General features: G+C 33.0%; 2 protein-coding genes across 10 annotated transcripts; one reads left to right on the forward strand and one right to left on the reverse strand.

The window, feature by feature from the left end:
• Positions 1–4197: 4197 nt before the first annotated feature.
• On the reverse strand, positions 4198–9611 carry LOC147391766 (subtilisin-like protease SBT5.4). Its single transcript, XM_086458152.1, has 11 exons — positions 9450–9611; positions 9219–9328; positions 9010–9107; positions 8741–8905; positions 7623–7731; positions 6366–6909; positions 5819–5916; positions 5443–5688; positions 5231–5345; positions 4909–5122; positions 4198–4816 (listed from the first exon to the last, which is right to left on the reverse strand). Exons 1-11 carry the CDS (start codon positions 9534–9536, stop codon positions 4275–4277), a joined length of 2328 nt encoding a protein of 775 aa, XP_086314278.1. The 5' UTR covers positions 9537–9611; the 3' UTR covers positions 4198–4274.
• Positions 9612–14339: 4728 nt separating this feature from the next.
• On the forward strand, positions 14340–20461 carry LOC147391767 (uncharacterized). Of its 9 annotated transcripts, none has more exons than XR_015170334.1 (9): positions 14340–14792; positions 14891–14968; positions 16332–16396; positions 17076–17168; positions 18400–18504; positions 19540–19598; positions 19722–19814; positions 19910–20206; positions 20307–20461. XR_015170334.1 is itself a non-coding variant. In XM_086417414.1 (8 exons), the coding sequence occupies exons 5-8, from the start codon at positions 18497–18499 to the stop codon at positions 20144–20146; spliced, it is 384 nt and encodes a 127-aa protein (XP_086273540.1). In that variant the 5' UTR covers positions 14340–14792; positions 14891–14968; positions 16332–16396; positions 17076–17168; positions 18400–18496; the 3' UTR covers positions 20147–20461. The 9 variants fall into 9 exon arrangements, 1 of the variants encoding a protein (XP_086273540.1); XR_015170327.1 differs by having other exon boundaries at positions 19553–19598; XR_015170328.1 differs by having other exon boundaries at positions 17076–17150; positions 17236–18504; positions 19553–19598.
• The last annotated feature ends 813 nt before the right edge of the window (positions 20462–21274 follow it).

Here is a 21274-nt window from a genome sequence, read left to right on the forward strand (position 1 = left end):
CATAGTAAATGTTTAAGTGTTCAACTACCTTACCTTCTTCAATTTTAATATTTACAGTATTGAGTGAACGAACGTGTGTCATGATGTTACTGGAATATCCATGTGATTAATATGTGGATTTATATGTGAATTCATTTCATGCTGAACTGATTTGTTTAGGTGAAAAGTGATTTTTGGTTAGTTTGTGTAAACATCTTGAAAATCATTGAATGTTGATAAGGTGTTTATTTTGATATAATTGATCGAGCACAAGGTGGTGTTAGAGATTTGTTTTATTTAATTGATATTTATGTCGAGTTAATTTTTAATCATTTTTTCTTTAAATATGACTGTTAAGATTTTATTTATTTATTATTCTGTGTTTTTCCCCCTTATTAGAATATATTTCTCATTTCTGAGAAGAAAATTGCTTGGATATCTTATTTTTCTGACCATGAGAAAGATCATTTATTCTATGATTTATGAAAATAAATTCCGAGCTTTTATATAATACAGTAATACACATGTTACTGGATTTCATCAATGTCGAAATGGAGGATACTCGAGTTCCATGGCATTTTTAATGTTTTTATTTTTATATTTTTATAATCAAGATCTCAAAATGTAGCACTTATCCGGACAATAGATGAGAATTGAAGATGTTCATTTGTCATCCGTCCATCACTCTCTTCTTCTTCATTTGTTATCAACTAAAGTGAGATACTAGAATGATCAATTGTATTTCCTTTCTTGAGGTGGTGTTTTTTGAAATATCAGTTGAATCTGATTTACTCATTTGGGTTGTTCATCTTACAAATATAACCAATAACAATAAGGGTAGTGTTCAAGGGCAAACTTTTTAGCAAACTTTTTGGCAAAACATTTTTCAAAACATGGGTTAGAGGTTTTGGAATGGGCTGATTTTTGGTGAGGATGATCTCTACGGTGAGTAGATCATCCTCACCAAAAATCAGCCCATTCCAAAACTTCTAACCCTTGTTTACCAGTTGAAAAATCGTGGACCGTCCATTTTTTGTAAACTGTTTTTGATGGGGTTAGAAGTTTTGGAATGGGCTGATTTTTGGTGATGATGATCTCCTCACCATAGAGATCATCATCACCAAAAATCAGCCCATTCCAAAATCTCTAACTCATGTTTTGAAAAATGTTTTGCCAAAAAGTTTGCTAAAAAGTTGGCCATTGAGCGCCCCCCTAACAATAATTGTATCTTTTCCGTACAAATTTTTGGTGGGTGTGATGGTGGTGTTAGAGCTATGTTTCAGCGTGGCCCACGATTTGGATTACTTTAGTGACATGGGATCCTAAGTTTTAAAAAATGGTAAATTGGTAATCCAATATTACTAGAACTTTAATAGAAATCCTCTTTAAACGTATTTTTTGAAAAAGGATTCTAGGCCTTCTTCTCTAATCTATATATATGAGGATATAATTAAAAATAAAAATCTCAAGAGAGAGAGAGAGAGAGGAGGAGGAGGAGCAGGAGAAGAGTTTAAATATCTCATCAACTTTGTTTCTTCTTTGAGAAATTATTGTTCCTCAAGTTGTAGCACAATGTGAAGAGAATGAACAACATTTAATGGAAATGGTTCACCACCAATTTATCATCAATGAAGTTGTAGAATTACCATAGCTGACATCTCGTATAAGATCTCTCAAAGAAAAGGGTCCTGCCAATTTAGATGGCAACATATAGGAATTTAATTTTGATTTTGGAATTAAGAAGGTTCCAGTTTCGTTTTCACAAATCGTAAAAAGCAATGATTTCTCTAAATGGATTTACGCTCTAAGAGAAGAGTTGAAATCAATAGATCAAAATTATGTTGGGGATGTCATCAAATTTCGTATTAGATGTAAGAAAGTCAAGTGTAAAAAGGTCTTTAAGATTAAGAGTGACGTTAAAAGTAATATTGAATGATTCAAAGTCAGATTAATGGCTAATGACTTCACTTACTTAAAAGAAAGAATTCATTTTAAGTAAACCATCTAGTCAAAAGGGATTCCTTAAAGATCATTAAGAGCAACGTCAGATGGAAGTGGAGACATGAATGAGAGGTTTGGATGAGGAAATCTACACAGGACAATGTGACAAATTCTGATTAAATAGGTTTAGTATGAAGTCCTGTTTAATTAGTAGTGGGCTCATCGTGAAAAGTGATAAGTTCAATATTAAGAAATGCCTAAGGTGGGTTTATTGACTCATAGTTCGGTTGGTTTGACACATTGCAAAACAACTTTGAGGTCATGGGTTCAAGTCCAACTTACCTATAATCAAAAAAATAAAAAAAGGGAAAAGAAATACCTAATGAATGAGTTAGAAAAGAATCAAATAAAGAATTATATGCTCATTTATAGGACGTTGGATTAATTAGATGTGTTTGGTTAGACATATTCAAATTTGTTGGATACCCCACTAATAAGAAGTCGCAATTGTTTTCGTGTTCTTATTTGTTGGTGGGGCCATTTGTGGAATAACGTGAATGATGACTATTATTGCTTCATCCTCAGTTCGTGGTATATTTTAAGACTACGAATTCTGCTCTTTGGTTGCATAATTTTATCTCAGGACTTAGTATTATCCATTCTATTATCAAGTCATCGAAGTTACAGAAGTTCTATTGTGACTGTACTGACTCTATTTTCTTCTTTAAATGATGGCTAGTACTTGAATGTTGTGAAACACATAAAACTCAAGTACTTGATGTGGATAAGAAGAGTTTAGAACAACTAAAGTCAATTGACATTATTATTGTGCAAATAAAATTATTTTGATTTTCCTATTTCAAATCATATGCATTTACTAAAATATGCCATCCCTATGGCACATGCATCCTTTTTGGGGTTAAGGATAAAAGGGTAAAAGAGAAAAAATAATAAAATTGAAAGAATATTATTAAAAAAAAATTCTTTGGATTAAAAGAGTAAAACAGAAAAAAATAATTAAGTTGGAGATGTTTTAATAAGAAAGGAGGGGGGAAGAGGACAGACAATAAAATTAGAGGGATAATATTAAAAAATAGTGGAAGAAAAAAGAGAATAAAGTTATGGGTATTTTTGTTAAAAAAAGAAGGAAAAGGTTAAAGGTAAAACTTGTCATGGAGTTGTTTGTTCGCGTATAAATCTTAAGACAAAGAGTGTCGGACCCACCATTGTAATTTATTATATAGATTTTATGTTTGAATGTATCAATACCAGTGTTTTAAAAACCCGACTAGATCGGACGACTCAACCAGGTCTGACCGAATTTTTTAACATCTCGTTAAGAACTGATATTCGGTAATTTTGTCCTTTTTTTTTTTGATAAGTGTAATATATTGATTGAAAGAGACAAAATACAAAGAGGCCGAGAAAGCCTCTAAACAAACTACAAATCAAAAAGAAATTAAAGCATCAAAGACTACATAAAGAGTTCCATCTAAAAACGAAGTCATCAAAAGTAATCCCCTTGAACTCAATGTTCTACTTCGCCCAAAGGTATAACAAGCCCAAAATCTCCAAGAATGAGCCGTGGGAGCTTCTCATCTTATTGTTAAACACCCTGTTATTTCTCTCATTCCACACCCCCTAAGCAATAGCCGAGGGAAGAATAGCCCACAAGAATCTTTTTCTGGAAGAGAAAACATTACTGGCCCACCCTTCTAACAACAAGGAGAACTTACAAGGAATGACCCACTGAATACGAAAAAGACCAAGGAATAATGACCAAATTTGATGAGAGAATGTACAATAATAAACCTTCTTACACTGGGGTGTTAGTTTCAAATTTATTTTAAATGCGTCAGCTATTAAAGACTGGAGTGACCCAACATGCCATTTTTCTCTTTCAAGGTTGATGTTATAATTTTTAGTCAAATTACCATTTATAAAAGAATACATTATTTAAACAAATTTATTACTACTTAATTATTTATCATATGTTAAGTTTTTATTTATTTATTATTTTTTTGTGTGAAAAGATACCATCTAATAGTATAATGATTATGAAATTTTCATATATATAATTAGAAATCGGTCCAATCAGATGAACCCCTGGTCGGACCCTAAAGAATTTATCCCAAAATTACTTGGTGAGTGTATATCTCCTTGTTCAATGTGATATTAGAGCAATACTAATTCTAAAAATTCAGAGAAATTTGTGAGAATGCATGCACAAAATAAAAAAGAAGGTAACTCCAAAATAAAATAAAAAAAATTCATTAACCATAAATTTATTGTTTTTTTGTTTTGTTTTTTTTCAATATATAATCCAACCTAAAGCAAATAATTAAAAATAAAATCTAGGCTTTTGCCATCACGACAATAGGACTTCTCACAATGTGAGTACCATCCGACCATTTCAGCTGCCCAAATTCATAATCATTAGCTGCATGAGAATGTCTAGCCTTCAAAGTAACCTTGAACTCCTTCTCTTCGCCCGTCTTTGTGAATTTTATGGTATTCGGCTCAACGGACACAGAAATGCCTTTGGGCTCATGGACCATTGCATTATATGTGCTCGGAGGACCGACATTTTTAACTCTTCGAGTCACACTGACTGAGCCGGAGAGCTCAGGGACAGTGATCGAAGGGTAATTGAAGTCCAAAATATTGTATGACTTGGGACATTTGTATGCTTCACCTGAGAACATCTCGATTTTGGTTTTATTGTATCCAAGGCCACATAAGAAGTTCAAGTAATCCTTTGTAGCCAAGTCATAGACCAAACCAGGATCTGCAGCCTTGTTGGGTCGGACGTGACCCGCACCATATGCGAACGGGGTGGCTGCCTTGAAGGTCGCAGCATCTAGCATAGGCTCCATATCGTTATCACGTATTCTTGCTATTATTTTGGGAGAGAAAGAACAATTAGATTTTAGTACAATCATGAGATCCAGTTTGGAGAGTAATTAATCGAACAAAAATGGTCCTTACCTGAAGTCATGATAGCGGATTTAATTGCAGATGGGCTCCAATCGGGATGGAGAGTTTTAAGAAGGCCAACAATACCCGAGATGTGAGGACAAGACATCGATGTTCCAGATTCGGTGTTGAATGGAACCCGACGCTTATCAAAATCTAAATCAGTAGGTGATGTTGCTTCGGTGTAAGCAGCTATAACAGCCACTCCTGGTGCTGTTATATCAGGCTGACCATATCATATCAATGTAAAAAAAATACCATGAGAACAAAATCAGGCACACTTAGTAGATTAGGTTGAAATAATAACAATAATAATTCTAACTGTTTGGCAGACCTTGAGTATCTGTGGTGTCACAAAGTTGGGTCCTCTCGATGAGAAAGAAGCCATGAAGGGAGCCGGGGTGACGTCCAATTGACTTTTTACAGGTGTGAGGTATGCCATAGGCCTCCTGATAACATGCAATACATGGAGGTAAAATTTACTCGTGTTCACGTAAACGGATAATTTGTACTATTACATGTTCATCGAAGAGAACAGATACTAACTTGGTAGAATTGATATAATTGAAAACACCAACACCATCATTGTAAGTGATATGTGAGGCTGGAAGGACATGAGCATCGGCGATAAGTTCATTTCCTGTGGTAACGTCATTGCAAAGAATCATCCCAACAGCACCTGCGAGTTTTGCTTGCAGGCCTTTGTCCACTCTTGCATTGTCACCTCTAAGGCATGCCAAGATCTTACCCTTCACCTTCTTGTGATCAAGAGAGTCAGCCTTACAGAGTATACTGCAATTATATTAGACCAAATTATCGATATAGAGGTTTAAATGAAACTATAATATTAAAATATGTTAATTGCTGATCATATAAATATACAAGCTTAGGGGTTAAGATATAAGTTTTTATATGTCCTTACGCATCTTGAGATGATGCATTGGGGGCTTTAGCATCGGCAGCGCTGATCAATGGGTAGTAATTCCTGTTTGGCAATGATGTAGCTGAAAGGCTTTGTCCCTGGAATCAAAATTTGGAAAAAAAAATGATCTACTAAATAATGGGTCCTAATATCATTGAATTTCCATTCAACCAATCCGATGAAGCATGGCATAATGAAAACGTATTTTTGTAAATTAAGAATATCCTCAATACACATAGGTGGTTTCGTGCAATTGGTTTATCTGGAATTCGATGAAATCCTGATTTGACTTTTCTATGCGCAATTTTTTATCATGATTATATTAATAAACAATTAAAGGATATATAAATTTATTAAGAGAGCTACTATTGCCACACCAACTTTTGTTAATGCCAAACCAATTCCTATGTAAATCAGCATAGAATTGGACACAGTTGGGGTGGCGTTAACAAAAGTTAGTGTGGCAATAGCAACTGTCTTTATTAATTGAAGCTGGAACATATATATAACTAAATATAATAAAGTTTAGAAAATAAAAATAATGAACCTTGAAATGCTTATGATTGCCAAGTATGACAGAAGTGGAGAACTCCCTATCCATGGTGCTAGCTCCAACAGTTACCATCCATGGTGCAACATTAGAGACAGTGCCATCAGTGGGTCCTGAATTACCCGCTGAGCACACCACAACGATACCCTTCTTAACAGCATGAAACGCACCAATCGAAATGCCATCGATGAAGTAATCGATGGGATCCCCACCAAGTGACAAAGATAAAACATCAACACCATCATGTATTGCTGCATCAAAGGCAGCCATGATATCTGCATCGAAGCAACCACCTTCACCCATTGGCCAGCATACTTTGTATGTTGCAACACGAGCTTTAGGTGATCCCCCTTTCGCTGTTCCCTCACCAAGACCAAATACACTTGCATTAGGGACGAAGTTGCCTCCTGCCGTCGAAAGGGTGTGGGTTCCATGACCTTCTTGGTCTCGTGCCGAGTTGAAGGTTATGTCTACGGTGATGTTAGTGCTGTTAACGTAGGCAAATAAACCCTGGTTGAAGTACCTTGCTCCAATCAGCTTCCTAGCATTTCAAATTATTACTAATTTAGACTTTATTGATAATTCTTGGATGATTATTACATGAACTCTAATTAATTATTTATAGAGATTGCATCAACCAAAATATAAACAGTAAATTTAACATAAAGATTCTCGAATAAATAGTGTAGGAGTGGTAAACATTTACTTTTCGGATTCACACCTTCAATCACTAGGACTTTGTTCTAGAGACAATGCTTGATCTTTCTGGTGACCCAACTAACATTAAATAAGGTTTTGTTAACATGTGCCACAATTGCACACGTTAAATTGCATTAAATACACTTTGAAAATTGATTCTTGTACCAAAATTGACGTTAAGAAATTCTTACTAAAAATACCCTCAAAATCTTATTTCTAAAGTGTATTTAAACAAAGGGTCTTGTCAACGTGAGCCTTAGAGACACACATTAAGATGCAATAAATACACCCTGAAAATTGAATTTTGTACCAAAAATGTCCTTAAAAATAACTTTTTACTGGAATACCCTCGGATTCCAATTTTCAAAGTGCACTTATTGCAATTTTAACCTGTGCCCAAAATCCTTACAAAACACAATTAAATAAGGTTGGGCTACTTAAGCAGAAACTTATAATTAAACTTGAAGAAGAAAACAATTAAACAATTTCCACCAAGGATTTAAGGTAGAGATTAAGATTAACAATTAATAAGTAAAAGTGGGAAAGAGAACAGACCTGTTGCAAGGAACTCCAACCTTAGTGTCATTCTGACAGAATCCTTTCCACCTTGATGGAACAGGTCCCATTCCATCATCATTAAAGCTTTGTGATTCAGGCCACACCCCTTCCCACATATCATGCATGATTTACAAAAGGTAAAGAAAAATGTCAAACATGATTCCAAGTGACAGAGAAACAGTGAGGTATATTTAAAACTTACAACAGAAACGCAGAACAGATGCACTTAAGTTATTTTTAGCCCACAAAATAAGACCCAACTTGAAGCCCTCAAGCCCCTAAAATCTGGGTCTGGTGTGGACTCAACAATACATATACACACACCTCATTCATAATTTTTATTTGTATTTCCTGTTGTAGGACCAATATCAATATCACAGTAAACCATCTAACTACATTAAATTTTTTATACCTCTATCATAAAAATTCAATCCATTCTTGCTTTAATAAACACATAAAATATTGATTATGAAGGTGAAAATATGTATTATTAATCATCTTATAGCTATTTTATATCATGTTCTATAAATAATAATAATAATAATGTAAAAAAAATGATTTTTTTTATAACAGTGATTACATGGTGAGAATGACTCAACCAATTTTGAATTGTACAAAATATTATCCATATGACCCTGAAATACCCACTCCCAACTTGACCTATAGATCCATATGGGGTAATCAATGACTTGGTTACTTAAGACCACATGGATTTATGGTTGGCTAAGACCAAACCCATCTCTTTATAGGCTAGGCCTTAGCTTTGCCTTCCTTAAGTCTACCCCTTGACGTATCCCAATCAATGGATACCTTTTATTGACAAACATATCATGTGGTTCAACAACATACCAACTGCACAAATTTCATCAATTCAGTTGGAAAATCAAAATGTAATAAGTTGAGATCTTCTATATGAAGAAAAGGTAGCCCCACTTTATAATTGCTAAGATCCATAAAATACAAGATAAATATTGAAACCCAATTATATGGGTCTGACCTTAGCAATAATATTCCAAATCAAACTTTAAGAAATGAATCAATATTAATTTCTTTTACAACAAGTTTATTCCAAATACTCAAATTTCAATTATGGAGAAACATTGAAGATTAATTACCAGTGTCAAGGTTTGCGATAATAGTATCTTCTCCGAATCTCGCCTTCTTCCAAATTGACTGAGAAAGAATTTTTCCATTTTTCTCTATTCCAAGAAACTCCCAAGATCTTGTTGTGTGTAGTTTTCTTGGTTTGTTTAAGAAAACTGAGATAACTTTTGGATCCTCTACATTTATCAAACAATAACAACAAATGAGAATATATTAACAATAAAACATATAATAATTATAAAATACAAAACCATTAGAAAACAATAGTTTAATTTTGTACTTGAGAGAGCTTCAGCTTCTTCTTCTTCCAACATTGCCGCAAACCCATTAATATGTTTGTTATACGAGTAAAATATCGATTCTTTAGCCATTTCAGGACTGTAATTCCAATCAAAGTTGAAACAAAAAATATAAAGTAAGTAATAGATCAAATAGCAAATCTAAGAAAACAAAAGTGAAAAAAGAAAAAGAAATATATAATCAATCCACCTTCCCAAGAAAGAACCCAAGAATTCATAATGGGTCTCCGTCACTCGATTGAGATCAAGTGACGAAACTTCTGAACCATGTGAGTGTCCACCTAAGTACACCACATAAGACTGCAACATAACAATAAAGGGTGAGAGAGAAAGAAAAAAATAAAAATAAAAAACCAATAATCAAACAATCATAATTATAATCCAAGAAATCTTTTGTAGTAACTAATTATACAAAGCTTACCTTTTTGAGAGCAAATGTGGGTCTATACAACAAAGAGAAAACAAAGAGAGAGAGAAGAAAAAGGTGATGAATCCCTGAAATCCTCATTGTTTCTTTTTTCTTTTTACTTCTTCAGCTCTGCTAGAGATCTTAATCTTAAGTGTCTATAGAGATATATAATCGTAAAAGACTTACACCTTCCCTTGCTTTTATATTCTCTCTTCCGCAGCTCTTGGCTGATTTAACGGAAAGTAGAAGAAGAATCCTAATTAAAAGCAACCATTTGGAGGAATTCTGTTGTAGATATACCATACATATATATAAAAGTCCTTCTTTAGTATAAATGCTTCGCTAGCAAAATTTCATAATCAAAGAAATTTAACAGATTATGATACAACTGTGTATCTAAATTGATTTGATTATGGAATTTGTTTGCATTACTGATACGTTGTTGCCTTATCAATTGGTACCCATTTGTAAATGGGTCTATCGGTCAACCACGAATCCGATTCTATAGTATCGAATTAAGAAAAGATTTGCCATTTCTATGTTTGGTTATGTTATACCATTAAGAGTTGGATCCGATTGTGTAGATCGTGTGGGATGAAAATATAATTTTTTATATAATACATAGGGTTAGGATCGGTAGACGTATAAAGCTACAACGTGTTTTGTCTTATATGGGCAAAAAGGTTTACTGATTTTTTTTTTGATGAGTTCTCACAAAAAAATTAGTTCATTCTTAAACTTCTAGCCCTATGTTCACAAGTTGAAGAATTCTGGATCGTCCATTTTTTGTAAATCATTTTTGATGCGATTAAATTTTTGGAATGAGCTGATTTTTTTCAATGATGATCCCCTCACCGTAGAGATCATTCTCACAAAAAATCAGCTCATTCCAAATCTTTTTGTCTATATAAGACAAAACACATTGTAGCTTTATGAGTAGTTTTATATGTCTACGGATCCTGACCCATATCGGGGACATTACTAGAACAATTTTATATATGTGATCAAAATTACTAAACTAGATATAGATTTTTTTTTGGGTGATTTAGACATACCCCCTATGTTTTGTTCAATATTAGAGATACCCTGGGTATCTTTAGATTGATGACATGCATCATTTATCTCACTCTTCTAAATAGACTAAGGGAGAAAGATTCAAATGCCCTCAATTTTAATCTATTGTCAGATTTTTCTTCTCCAAATCCAATCATCTTCGAGCTCTTCAACCTCCAAAATAATTTTAATCTATTCAACCTTATTGTCATATGTCATTTTTTATCTTCCTCCTTTTATAAAACATCCTTGATTTTTCTATCCAAAATTTCATTATTTTATACTTCCTAAAAAATTCTATCTTTCTTTGAGATTTGAATGTTGAAGACTTGAAGTAGATACAATTTTAAAATAGATGGTGAGGGTTAACTTTTGTATCAAAAGAGGTTGAAGATGACTAATTTTTGGAGAAAAAACCTGGGTTTTTTTACTAGAGATTAAAGATGAGGGCATTTGAGTCTTTTCTCCTTAACCTATTTAAAAGACTGTGATCAAGGGATACATGCCATCATTTTCAAAACATAGGGGGTGTCTATAATATTGAGCAAAGCATACGGGGATATGTCTAAATCACTTATATATATAGGGGTGGCTCAAGGGACATATGTAAAATCATATGTAAAAACAATGGTTTTTCAAAATATGGGTTAGAGGTTTTGGATTAAGCTGATTTTTTGTGAGGATAGTCACTATGATGAGAAGATCATCCTCACAAAAAATCAGCTCAATCTAAAACTTCTAAATCCATCAAAAGTGATTTACAAATTATTGACAAAACTTGGTAAAAAATCGACGATCCACATTCTAAACCACTTTTAATGGGATTAGAAGTTTCAAATTGGACTGATTTTTTTTCCAGATGATCTTCCCATCATAGAGATCATCCTCACAAAAAATCAACTCAATCAAAAACTTCTAATTCATATTTTGAAAATTTATTAATGTTACATTGTTTTTACATAAGTTTTTTCATATGCCTCTTGATCCTGTGTATATATATATATGGGTCATGATCAAGGGACATATGTAAAAACAATGTAATAGTAAAATAAATTCAAAATATGGGTTAGAGGTTTTGGATTGAGCTGATTTTTTGTGGTGATGATCTCTATGATGAGAAGATCATCCTAAAAAAAAAAAAAAATCAGTCCAATCTGAAACTTCTAACCCATCAAAAGTGATTTAGAATGTGGACCGTCGATTTTTTACCAATAATTTGTAAACTACTTTTGATGGACTTAAAAATTTCAGATTGAGCTGACTTTTTGTGAGGATAATCTTCTCATCATAGAGAACATCCTCACAAAAATTCAGCTTGATCCAAAACCTCTAACTCAGGGTATGTTTGGTAACACTTCTGAAGTCTTAAGTCTGAAATCTGAAGTCTGAAATCTGAAATCTGGAATCTTGTTCTGAAAAAGTTGTTTGTTTATAATTTATAAGAGCTTCTGGTTACAAGCAGAATTTTAAAACATAATGGTCATTTTGACAATATTACCCTTTTGTAATTCTAATAAATTATTAACCAAAAAACATGTATAATGAAATCATCCACATATTTAATTTCAATTCCTAACAAATCAAACAACCCAAAAGTATTGTTTTCAAATTGAATTCTCATTCAAAGTACAAAAACAAATCGTTAATATATAAAATAATATAATTTTTTTCCAATTTTCTATTTTTTCGTTTCTCTCATTCACATTATTCTCTCTCTCTTTCTCCAATTCATCAAAACCAAGAAAGTACAAGAACCAAGTAAAACACAATAACCAATTAAACAACTCATACACTCTAAAGAATCCACTCAAAGACTAAGGAAATAACTCATACACTCTAAAGAGTCCACCTAAGGACCAAGGAAACAACTCATACACCTAACAAAATCTATCCATTTCTTTTTTCTCTCTCTATCTCCCTTTCTCTCTCTATATATATATTCGTCTAATGACCCAACTTTATGCAAGAAGAAAAACAAAAAAGATAGAAGGAAAGACAGAGAGAAGATGGAGAGAGAAATAAGGCGTTGAAAAGGGTTCGATTTCTACTTTTTATTCGATTTCTCCATAATGGGTTCGGTTGGTTATTTGAGATTTTGGGATTTTTGTTGAAGTTTTGATTTTGAGATTTTTTCAATATGAGATTCACATGCTGTTAATCGATCAAGAAAAAATAATAGAGTAGTAGATGCACATATCTTTGTAGATCTTGACAGTCGAGTTGGACAGGAAGGAGATGTAGAAGAGAAAAGAGAGGTAATGGTTTAAAGATTTTTATAAAAGAGGGATAAGTGATGGAAATAATTATTTTGAGGAGGGTATTTTATGTATAAAATATTTTTTTCAGATTTTAGAACTTCGTCCAGCAACTTTCTATGGCTGATTTTTTTTCGACTGAAAATGTCTTTTTATTCTTAAATTTGAAAATAAACAAACAAGATTAAGACATCTGAAGTTTGAATTTTAATGGTGGACCACCTCCATTCAGACTTCAGAACTGTTACCAAACACACACTCATATTTTGAATAATCATTGTTTTTACATGTCCCTTGATCTGCCCCATATATATATATGGATAAGACAGGACGAGTTACAAAATCGGTTGAAAATTAAAAAAAAAATTCACTGTTTCATAGAACAATTTTTATTTTTTTAATTGTTACTGTAATTAAAATGGGAAAGTATTTACTGTTTTATAGAATTTAACGGTAATATTTTAACTCCACAGTAAATTTAAAATGAATAGTATAGAAATTTACGAATTTTGCCTACCTTTCTGAAAATATTTCCTTTAAGAAAATGGCAATATACCCCAACTTTGCCATTATTTTATATATATATATATATATTTTGAGTGGCTATGGGCACCCCCAACTTTACTTATTAAATTCCAATAAGAATAATAAAAAAATGGTGAATCTCCATTTGGTGCGATGAATATGAGGAAATTCCGAGTTTGGAACATGTTCATTTTAACTCCCAAAACATTCATCAGTCATTTTTTTAACCTATGAACTCGTGAGTTCGATCGTCACTTTTAATATCTATGAATTTGTAGCTATACTGGAGAATTTACTAATTATAAAAGTGATGAATTCAGTCGAAATGCATGTTTGGGAATTAAAATGAATAGTGTACCGGAATTGGAATTTAGACATAAGTTGCCCAAGTTTTGAAAAAACTCCCTAAAAAAAAAAAGGCAATCAATGAGAACAAGTAAAAGTTGGGATGTCAATAAAAACTCTCTCTCACTCTTTCCTCTTTTTTTTTTTTTTTATTATATTTTTTATATATTTTTTTATTTTAAAGATTGCTATTTGTTAGATTTAGGATTTTGTATGGGCCTAATCCTTATTGTTAATAACTATTAAAGTTGTTTGATTTGAAGATATGTTATAATGCTACATAATGTTGAAGTATTAACTTGAATGGAACTTTTGTAATGCTTGAATGGTGTGTTTTAATCTTTAATTAAGGTGTGATAAGTAATAAATAATTTAAGAAATTCAAATGTAATAGGTAAAAGTTGGGGTGCCAATATCAGTTCTCTTTTTTATATTTATGAAATGGGTCAGTGTTAGAGTAACATTGAAATGTACATTGTGGGAGACATTTCTGACATGGATGTGTGGAGATTAGGGGTGGAACTTGGTTTGATTCAAACCGAAAATCGAACCAAAACAATAGCTTTTGGGGTGGTTTTGTTTAGTTTAGAGCAAGTTCGGTTTCGAGTTACGAAAATGGAGAATTGATCAATTTAGTTCGGTTATTCACTACAAAAATACCAATCTTTAGTGACAAATTTTTCGTGGCAGCTAAAATAAGCGTCACTATACGCTACAGGAAAATGAAATTCTACACAATATGTCTTTGTTAAAAAAATAAAAAGAAATAACGAAAATTTTTGTAAAAAATTAAAAAACCCGCGAAGTCGCGAAGCTGCGATCGTCACTTCCGCCATCTCTGTTTTTCGACTTCCTCCATATCTCTCTCCCGAAGCTGCGATCGTCTTCGAGATTTCCTTCATCTCTCTCTCCCTTTTAAGCTGCGAAGTTGTGAAGCTGCGATCTCGAACTCTCCCTTTCAAGTTGCAAAGCTGCGATCGTCTTCTTCGAGGCTTACTCAAAGTCTTCTTCGAGGCTTCCACCATCTCCCTCTCTCTCTCTCTCTCTCTCTCTCTCTCTCTCTCTCTCTCACTTTGAGGGTTTCAAAGGATTTTTCGTGTTTCAGATCTCACACAACTATAGACCACTCAAAATTATCATCGATTTTGGTTTCTTCATGTTTCAGATCTCATGGATTGTGAGTTTTTTTCTTTATTTTTAGCAAATCTGGTTTTGAAACATTGATTGTGGATTTTGTTCATTTTTTTGAGCAAATCTGGTTTTATTATTTTGAAGCATCAATCGTCCTTGCCTTCCATAGCTTCTGGATTTAATTGTGCGTATTCGATCCATGGTTGAAGGTTTAAAATCCTGGTGAGTCTCTCTCTTTAGTTTCAAAGCATCAATCCTAGGGTTTTCAACTTTAGGATTCTAAATCCATAAAACCTATATGACTGATTATATAGGTTAGTTTACAACATTGGTTGAGATTACATTTCTAATCATTTAAAGATTAAAACTCTCAAATTATTTTTCAGATTTTGATTAAAGATCAAAATCAATTTCAGTTTGGTTTTCTTTGTTTGAATTCTTATATTTTTTGTACATTTTCTCCAAATAACTTTCCATTATTATTTCTTTTGAGAAACATATATTGTGAGTTCCTTTTCTCTACTACTAGTACTACTACCCAATCATGTGGTCTTCAAGCTGTGGCATGTCAGAGGACTTATGTTGGCAAGTTCTTTACTTTCTTATAATATATAAGTTTCTTCTTCTTCCTTATATTTAAGGACTTGTTCTGCCCAAGGGAGTTGTACAAGTTCTTGGATGGTGTTGGAAAGGTTGGCTGGTTCTATGGTTCTACTGGGATGCAGGAACAATGGAGAAAAGGTCCTTTTTTCTATGCACAATATGCTATATTAACTGCTATGTATCTATATGATGATTACCTCTGAAGGATCCACTACGTACAAGTTTCGATTGAGGAGATTGAGTCTTATTTGGAAAAAAGTAGAGGAAGGTGGATAAGTGGATTAACTTAATTCTTTGATGGGAGTGCATAGAGTTCATTGGGTCATGCTGGAATTGGGTTGTTTTCTAAGACGCTATAGGTGAATTTATCAATTCCTTTTCCTGCTCGCTAATATGTGAAAGATCCATTAGTGTTTGAAGGATAACTTTGAAAAAGCTTCATGAACCCAACCAAAATGTGCATTCAATCAAAGTTGATGACAGGTTTTTCTCCAACTGGGGGAGAATGGTGTGGCTTAGTAGTAGGCATTCTAAATCATATGGTTGATTGAAGATAAAGACTTGTCTGAAGCCACAATACATAAATGTAAAAGGAGGTCCAAAAAATTTCAATACTATCAGGCTTGTAGGCAGACTCCTTTTGAGACACAATCTTTTACATAGATATCTTATTGCAAAGTTGTCATGTGTGTTGGAAAACTCAGTTGGATATCCACAAGTGTCATTTTATTACTTTGTCTCGATTCTTTAATAATGTTAGGTGTTGGGCATATAGGAAGGTTATGGTGTCTGTGTGAAGAAGATCTTTTGATGTTTCTAGATTTGTTTCTTTTAGAGCAGTTGATCTCCTAGTAAAATGGATCTTGCTCCCCCTTTTTCTTCTAAATGTGCAATGTGAGTTTCATTGATATCTGTTTTGCTTTTACTCTCTCTCTCTCTCTCTCTCTCTTTACGAGATTTGGGTTTCCATAAATAATGTCAGGTGATGGCATCATCCTTCAAGGAGGAGGAATACAAGCCTCTCAGTCCTTAGAACCTCAACACTTGGTATTTTTTATCCCATTTTTTTTTTTTTAATTTTATTTGTTGAAATGTAAGAATTTGAGGATTCCTTTCTAATTATTATGTAATATTTTAATTTGGTATTGGTATGATGTAATATTTCTGTAATAGCAAATTTGGACTTATTTCTTTTATTTTAGAATTTATTTGATCAAATGGATTCAAAATTGAACTTGGAAGTTTTAACAAGGGAATGGGCCATGTACATGACTTCATTACTGAGTATGAACTCACCACATTCCATTGATCTTCATGATTGGAAGGAGGATAAGTTGTAGCATCTTGATCAAGGTGAGGGTGGGGGGAAGCTGACTTATTTATTAGTTTGGTTGATGTAAGTTATTCAATTTTATCAGATAAACCATGTAGTTTTGTCTGTCATTATGTTTGGTTAGCTGCTCAATTGATTTTCCTGAAATAACATCAAATGGCTGATTTAAACATGTTCAAACTCATAATCATTGTTAGTCTATACTGCTAATACTAGTTTTGTGGTTTGTGGCAGCAGGTTATTTACTGAATTTCTACTACATTCCTTTATATCATTTCTTAATTATAGCAATATGTAATCTGGACATTAAAAGAATGGTGGGTCAACCATGGATCATTTTTTAATGGAGATGGTGCATGACTGATAATAGACATGGGTATGTAACTTTTGTAGGTACTCCGTAGATATTGGGAAAGAAATGATGTTAAGGGGGCTTTTAGTGCGATTGAAAAGATGGCTGATCATGCAGTAAGCATTGTATTGAAGGTGGTTGTTAGTACTAGTTTTCAAATAGCCTCTGAATTATTCCATTTTTATATTCGGCTGAATGCAGGTCCTTGCTGATGTAATCAGTATTTTGACACAAAAAACTGATACCATCACACTAGATATTCAGTTCAATTTTATCAGTTTCGGTTCATATCCATTCCAACTCTCAAATTTAATGGAACTCAAACTGGACCCATTAAAAAAATATCGTCTTGAACTGTACCGATTCTTATTCGTTTTATTATCAATTCCAATTCCCAATTGGCTCTTTCCAAGAGATCAGATTCTTAATGTTACCATAAAAGGGATTCAGAACAGTGGTTTTTGGTTACAATACCAATTCGGTTCAGACCAGACCTCCCACTTCAGCTGCAGTTATATATGATTTGAGAGATCTTATCCGCAACTTCCCAATGTGGAAGATGGTAGCATTATATGATATAGAAACTCTCTCTTGGGCAAGGGCAAAGAGGGTAAGACTAAGTTTGCCTTCAAGTTCTAAAGACAGGACACCAACCAAGGGACAAATCTCTCAAAACCAAGAGAAAAGCCACAAACCTAAAATAGTATGTCAGGCAATTGGAAAATGTAAGTCCAACAAAGAACACAACCCAACAGTGTCATAGAAATGTCAAACCAACTAGATACCACCCCATCCAAGAAAATGTACACTAAAAACATCTATGGACAGAACATAGAAGGAGGTACAGTAAGTAGGGATTCATGATGACAAGGTATGTATGTAACACCATAAAAACTTAAAAAAACTATTACTTTTGGATAAAAAAAAGGTCTTTGATAATTGTTCTTTGTTATGGTCTATGTTTATTGAAGTATAGTTGGTATTTTTAGTTGGAAAGCTGGGGTTTGGCAAAGTTATTATCGGAGTTTGAAGTTGCAACAAGTTGTTAGTGACTTAACAAGTTGTTAATTTCGAACTGAAGACATTTTCCTTTGAGGATTGAAGGAAACAAAATTAAACTTCCATGAAGGTCCATTGTGTAAATGTATTGTTTCATTATACAAATTTAAGGTTAGAAAAATCTTTAGACAAAAGTGAAAGGAAGATCATGATTCATTAGGCCAGGTCCAATTTTTTTTATAAGGCTCTAATGATAATTATCATATGGATTGAAGGTTGTTTGTGCACTTTGTATAATGATTGTATCACTGCATATTTGTTTCATTTTCAAGAGCCTGCACTGATTTGAGGGATTGAAATTTGAAGGTAATTGGCAAGCTAAGTGAAGGGAAAGTGTCTCATGTCCCATATCGTGATTCTAAGCTTACCTGCCTTCTACAATCCTCGTTGAGTGGCCGTGGACATGTATCTGTAAGTTTTGTGGAGCAGAAACAATTTATGTTTTTCTTGAAATTAATTGGATATTGAGTGTTTAATTTGTTTGGGAAATCATTAAACTTTTGCATGCGTATTGGAAATTACATAATTCCTTTATACATATTGAAGACTTTGTTATCATTCATTTTGTTCATTTCTTTGGGTTTGGTCCTTGGGATTACAATTTAATTGTGCTATGCATGTCCTCAAAATTAAATTGTAGAGAGGAACAAAGCAAGAGATGGTAGTACAACATATTATGTTAACTATTGCATCATAAAAACCAAATTTTGGATCTAATTACATGTACAAGAACACCAGTAGAGAAGACAGCCATACTATGTTTCTTTTGAGTTAGAAACAGTAGCATTGATAACAGGTGTAAACTGAGTAGAAACATGTGGAATGGGCCCTGCTTCACCACCAGGAAACGTTATAGGTGTAGGGTTGTAGATCACGTAGTCTTCTTCCACCAGAAATTCAGATTTAATCCCATATTCTGAAGATCCTCCTTGCTTGTGATTCTCGAACCCTTTTAACCGAGGGAGAAGAGATGCAAATGACTACATCGTGACTATGAGTATTATAGTTGTTACCACACACAACACATGCTTCTCCATCCACAAACCAACTTGTACATGGCTCGTCCTTGATACTTAAGCTACTTTATAAACTTTTGTAACTGGCTCTTAATCATGTTTCTTTCATGAATGCTCATTTTTTTAGATATATATCTTTAGTTTATGATGCTTAATGTTGTTTAACAAGATGGGATGTTATAATGAAATAGAGTCTCCTCTGTCACACCAGGGGAATGACATTCATGATAATTACTTGTATTTCAATTAGTAAAACTAATTTTTTGCGATAAAAAACACAATAAGCGCACCACGCTTATAGTGATCTGTTTTTATATTTATAGTGATTTGTTTTTATATGAGTCATTTTTCATGACTCCATCAATCCCAACTCATTAAGCTATTAGATATCTTCTTGTTTTGACAATTTGAAACTCATCATGATTAACAGCTTGACATTGCAGGAGACATGCTCTGACTCATGTGAGAATGCTGAACCAAGATTGCAGTGTAAGTGTTTTAAATTGTGATGAGGTATAATTTTTTTTATATTATGTTGTCTATCAATTTCATGCCTAATTATTTATATTATAGACTAATCTTGTTGTCATTGTCTTAATATGATACACATAGAAATTAAAGAGTTCAATGAATACGGAGCCAAGTCGAGCAATTTTATTTCTCATGACACACAAGTCCAATGATTTGGCCACGACAAAAAAGATTGTAAGTTTGTTTTTACAATAATTTTCATCAAGTATTAACTAATTATGCTAATATCTGAATTTGAAGATACTAAGAATTTTTTAAATATTTTGTAGGACAAGATAAAAGAACTTTTGAGTTTATTACCAGAAGGCTCTCAAGATATTACAGGTCGAAATGATGTATTATCTCAGGTCTTGGGTCCTGATAGACATGGTCATGGTCGTGTTCGTGGTGTCGGCCTGGGACCGACTCCCATCAAATTATTTACACCATCTTCCAAAAATTCCTCTAGCGATTCTGCTAAGGTACTTAGGTTGAAGGAGAAACTAGAGTCTTTGGAGCAACAATAGATTGTGAGAGATGTTGAGGTGGAAAGACTTAAGGAATTGATCATTATTCTAATGAGAAAGGTAAATTCTTACTGATAATTGAATATGTGTTTTAAAATATTTTATTAATAAATAAATATTGATTGATATGACTAATTTGATTAAGTTATATGAAGTGTAGGTTGATGAGCAGCACAATCAACCCGACAATGATCAGTGTCCACAACAACCATGATAGATAGTTTTTGTTTTTTTAGTGACAAACATGGATTTGTAAGCATCAAACATGGATTTATAAGCATTGACTCTTAATTCAATCGGCTTATTATTTTGTTATACTTGTCTCTTAACTAATTTGATTTACTAAGTAATTGTGTTTAATTAACAGGTTGTATAAAAGTAGGTATTTAATTATAAATAATTTTAAAATTAAAAAAAATCTTATTAACGGCGGTCATTACAATCACTATAGGTCTTATTTATATCTATAGCGATGGTAATACAATCAATTAGCAGTAGTTTGTGACCGTCACCATAGATCTCATTTATATTTATAGCGACAGTAATAATTACAATTAGCGGCGGTTGTTTACCGTTACTATAAGTCTCATTCATATCTATAGCGACAGTAATAATTACAATTAGCGGCGGTTTTTGACCGTCACTATAAGGCTCCATATGACCTATAGCGACACCGCCTATAGTGGCGTTACACGTGGCCATCACTATTAATAATAGCGGCGGTTTTTTTGGTATTTGCGGCGGTTTTTGACCTCCACTAAAAATCTAAAATTTTGTAGTGTATTGGATCAAGCTTGTATATAACCGAACCAAACCAAACCCTTAAGCAATGAATAAATAAATAAATATACATGTGTATAATAATTACTATGAATTATTTTAATTGTTAGGACATAGATTAATGATCTTTCATGGATAAACTAATGATTGTATGAAATTTTATTTTTATTTTATTTTTTATTAAAAAATTGTTACAATTTATAGAATATTGACAACCCATAGAACCGAACTGAACCGACTTTAGTTTGGTTTGGTTAGAATGAAATTTGATTCTAGTTCTGGTTCTTATTTAGTGGAGTCGACCTATGTTGGTTCAGTTCCAATCTGACCTTAAACCAAACCAAATTG

Source organism: Akebia trifoliata, chromosome 11 (assembly GCF_017979445.1).
Source record: "Akebia trifoliata isolate Shusen 1 chromosome 11, ASM1797944v1, whole genome shotgun sequence".
NCBI lineage: Eukaryota > Viridiplantae > Streptophyta > Magnoliopsida > Ranunculales > Lardizabalaceae > Akebia > Akebia trifoliata.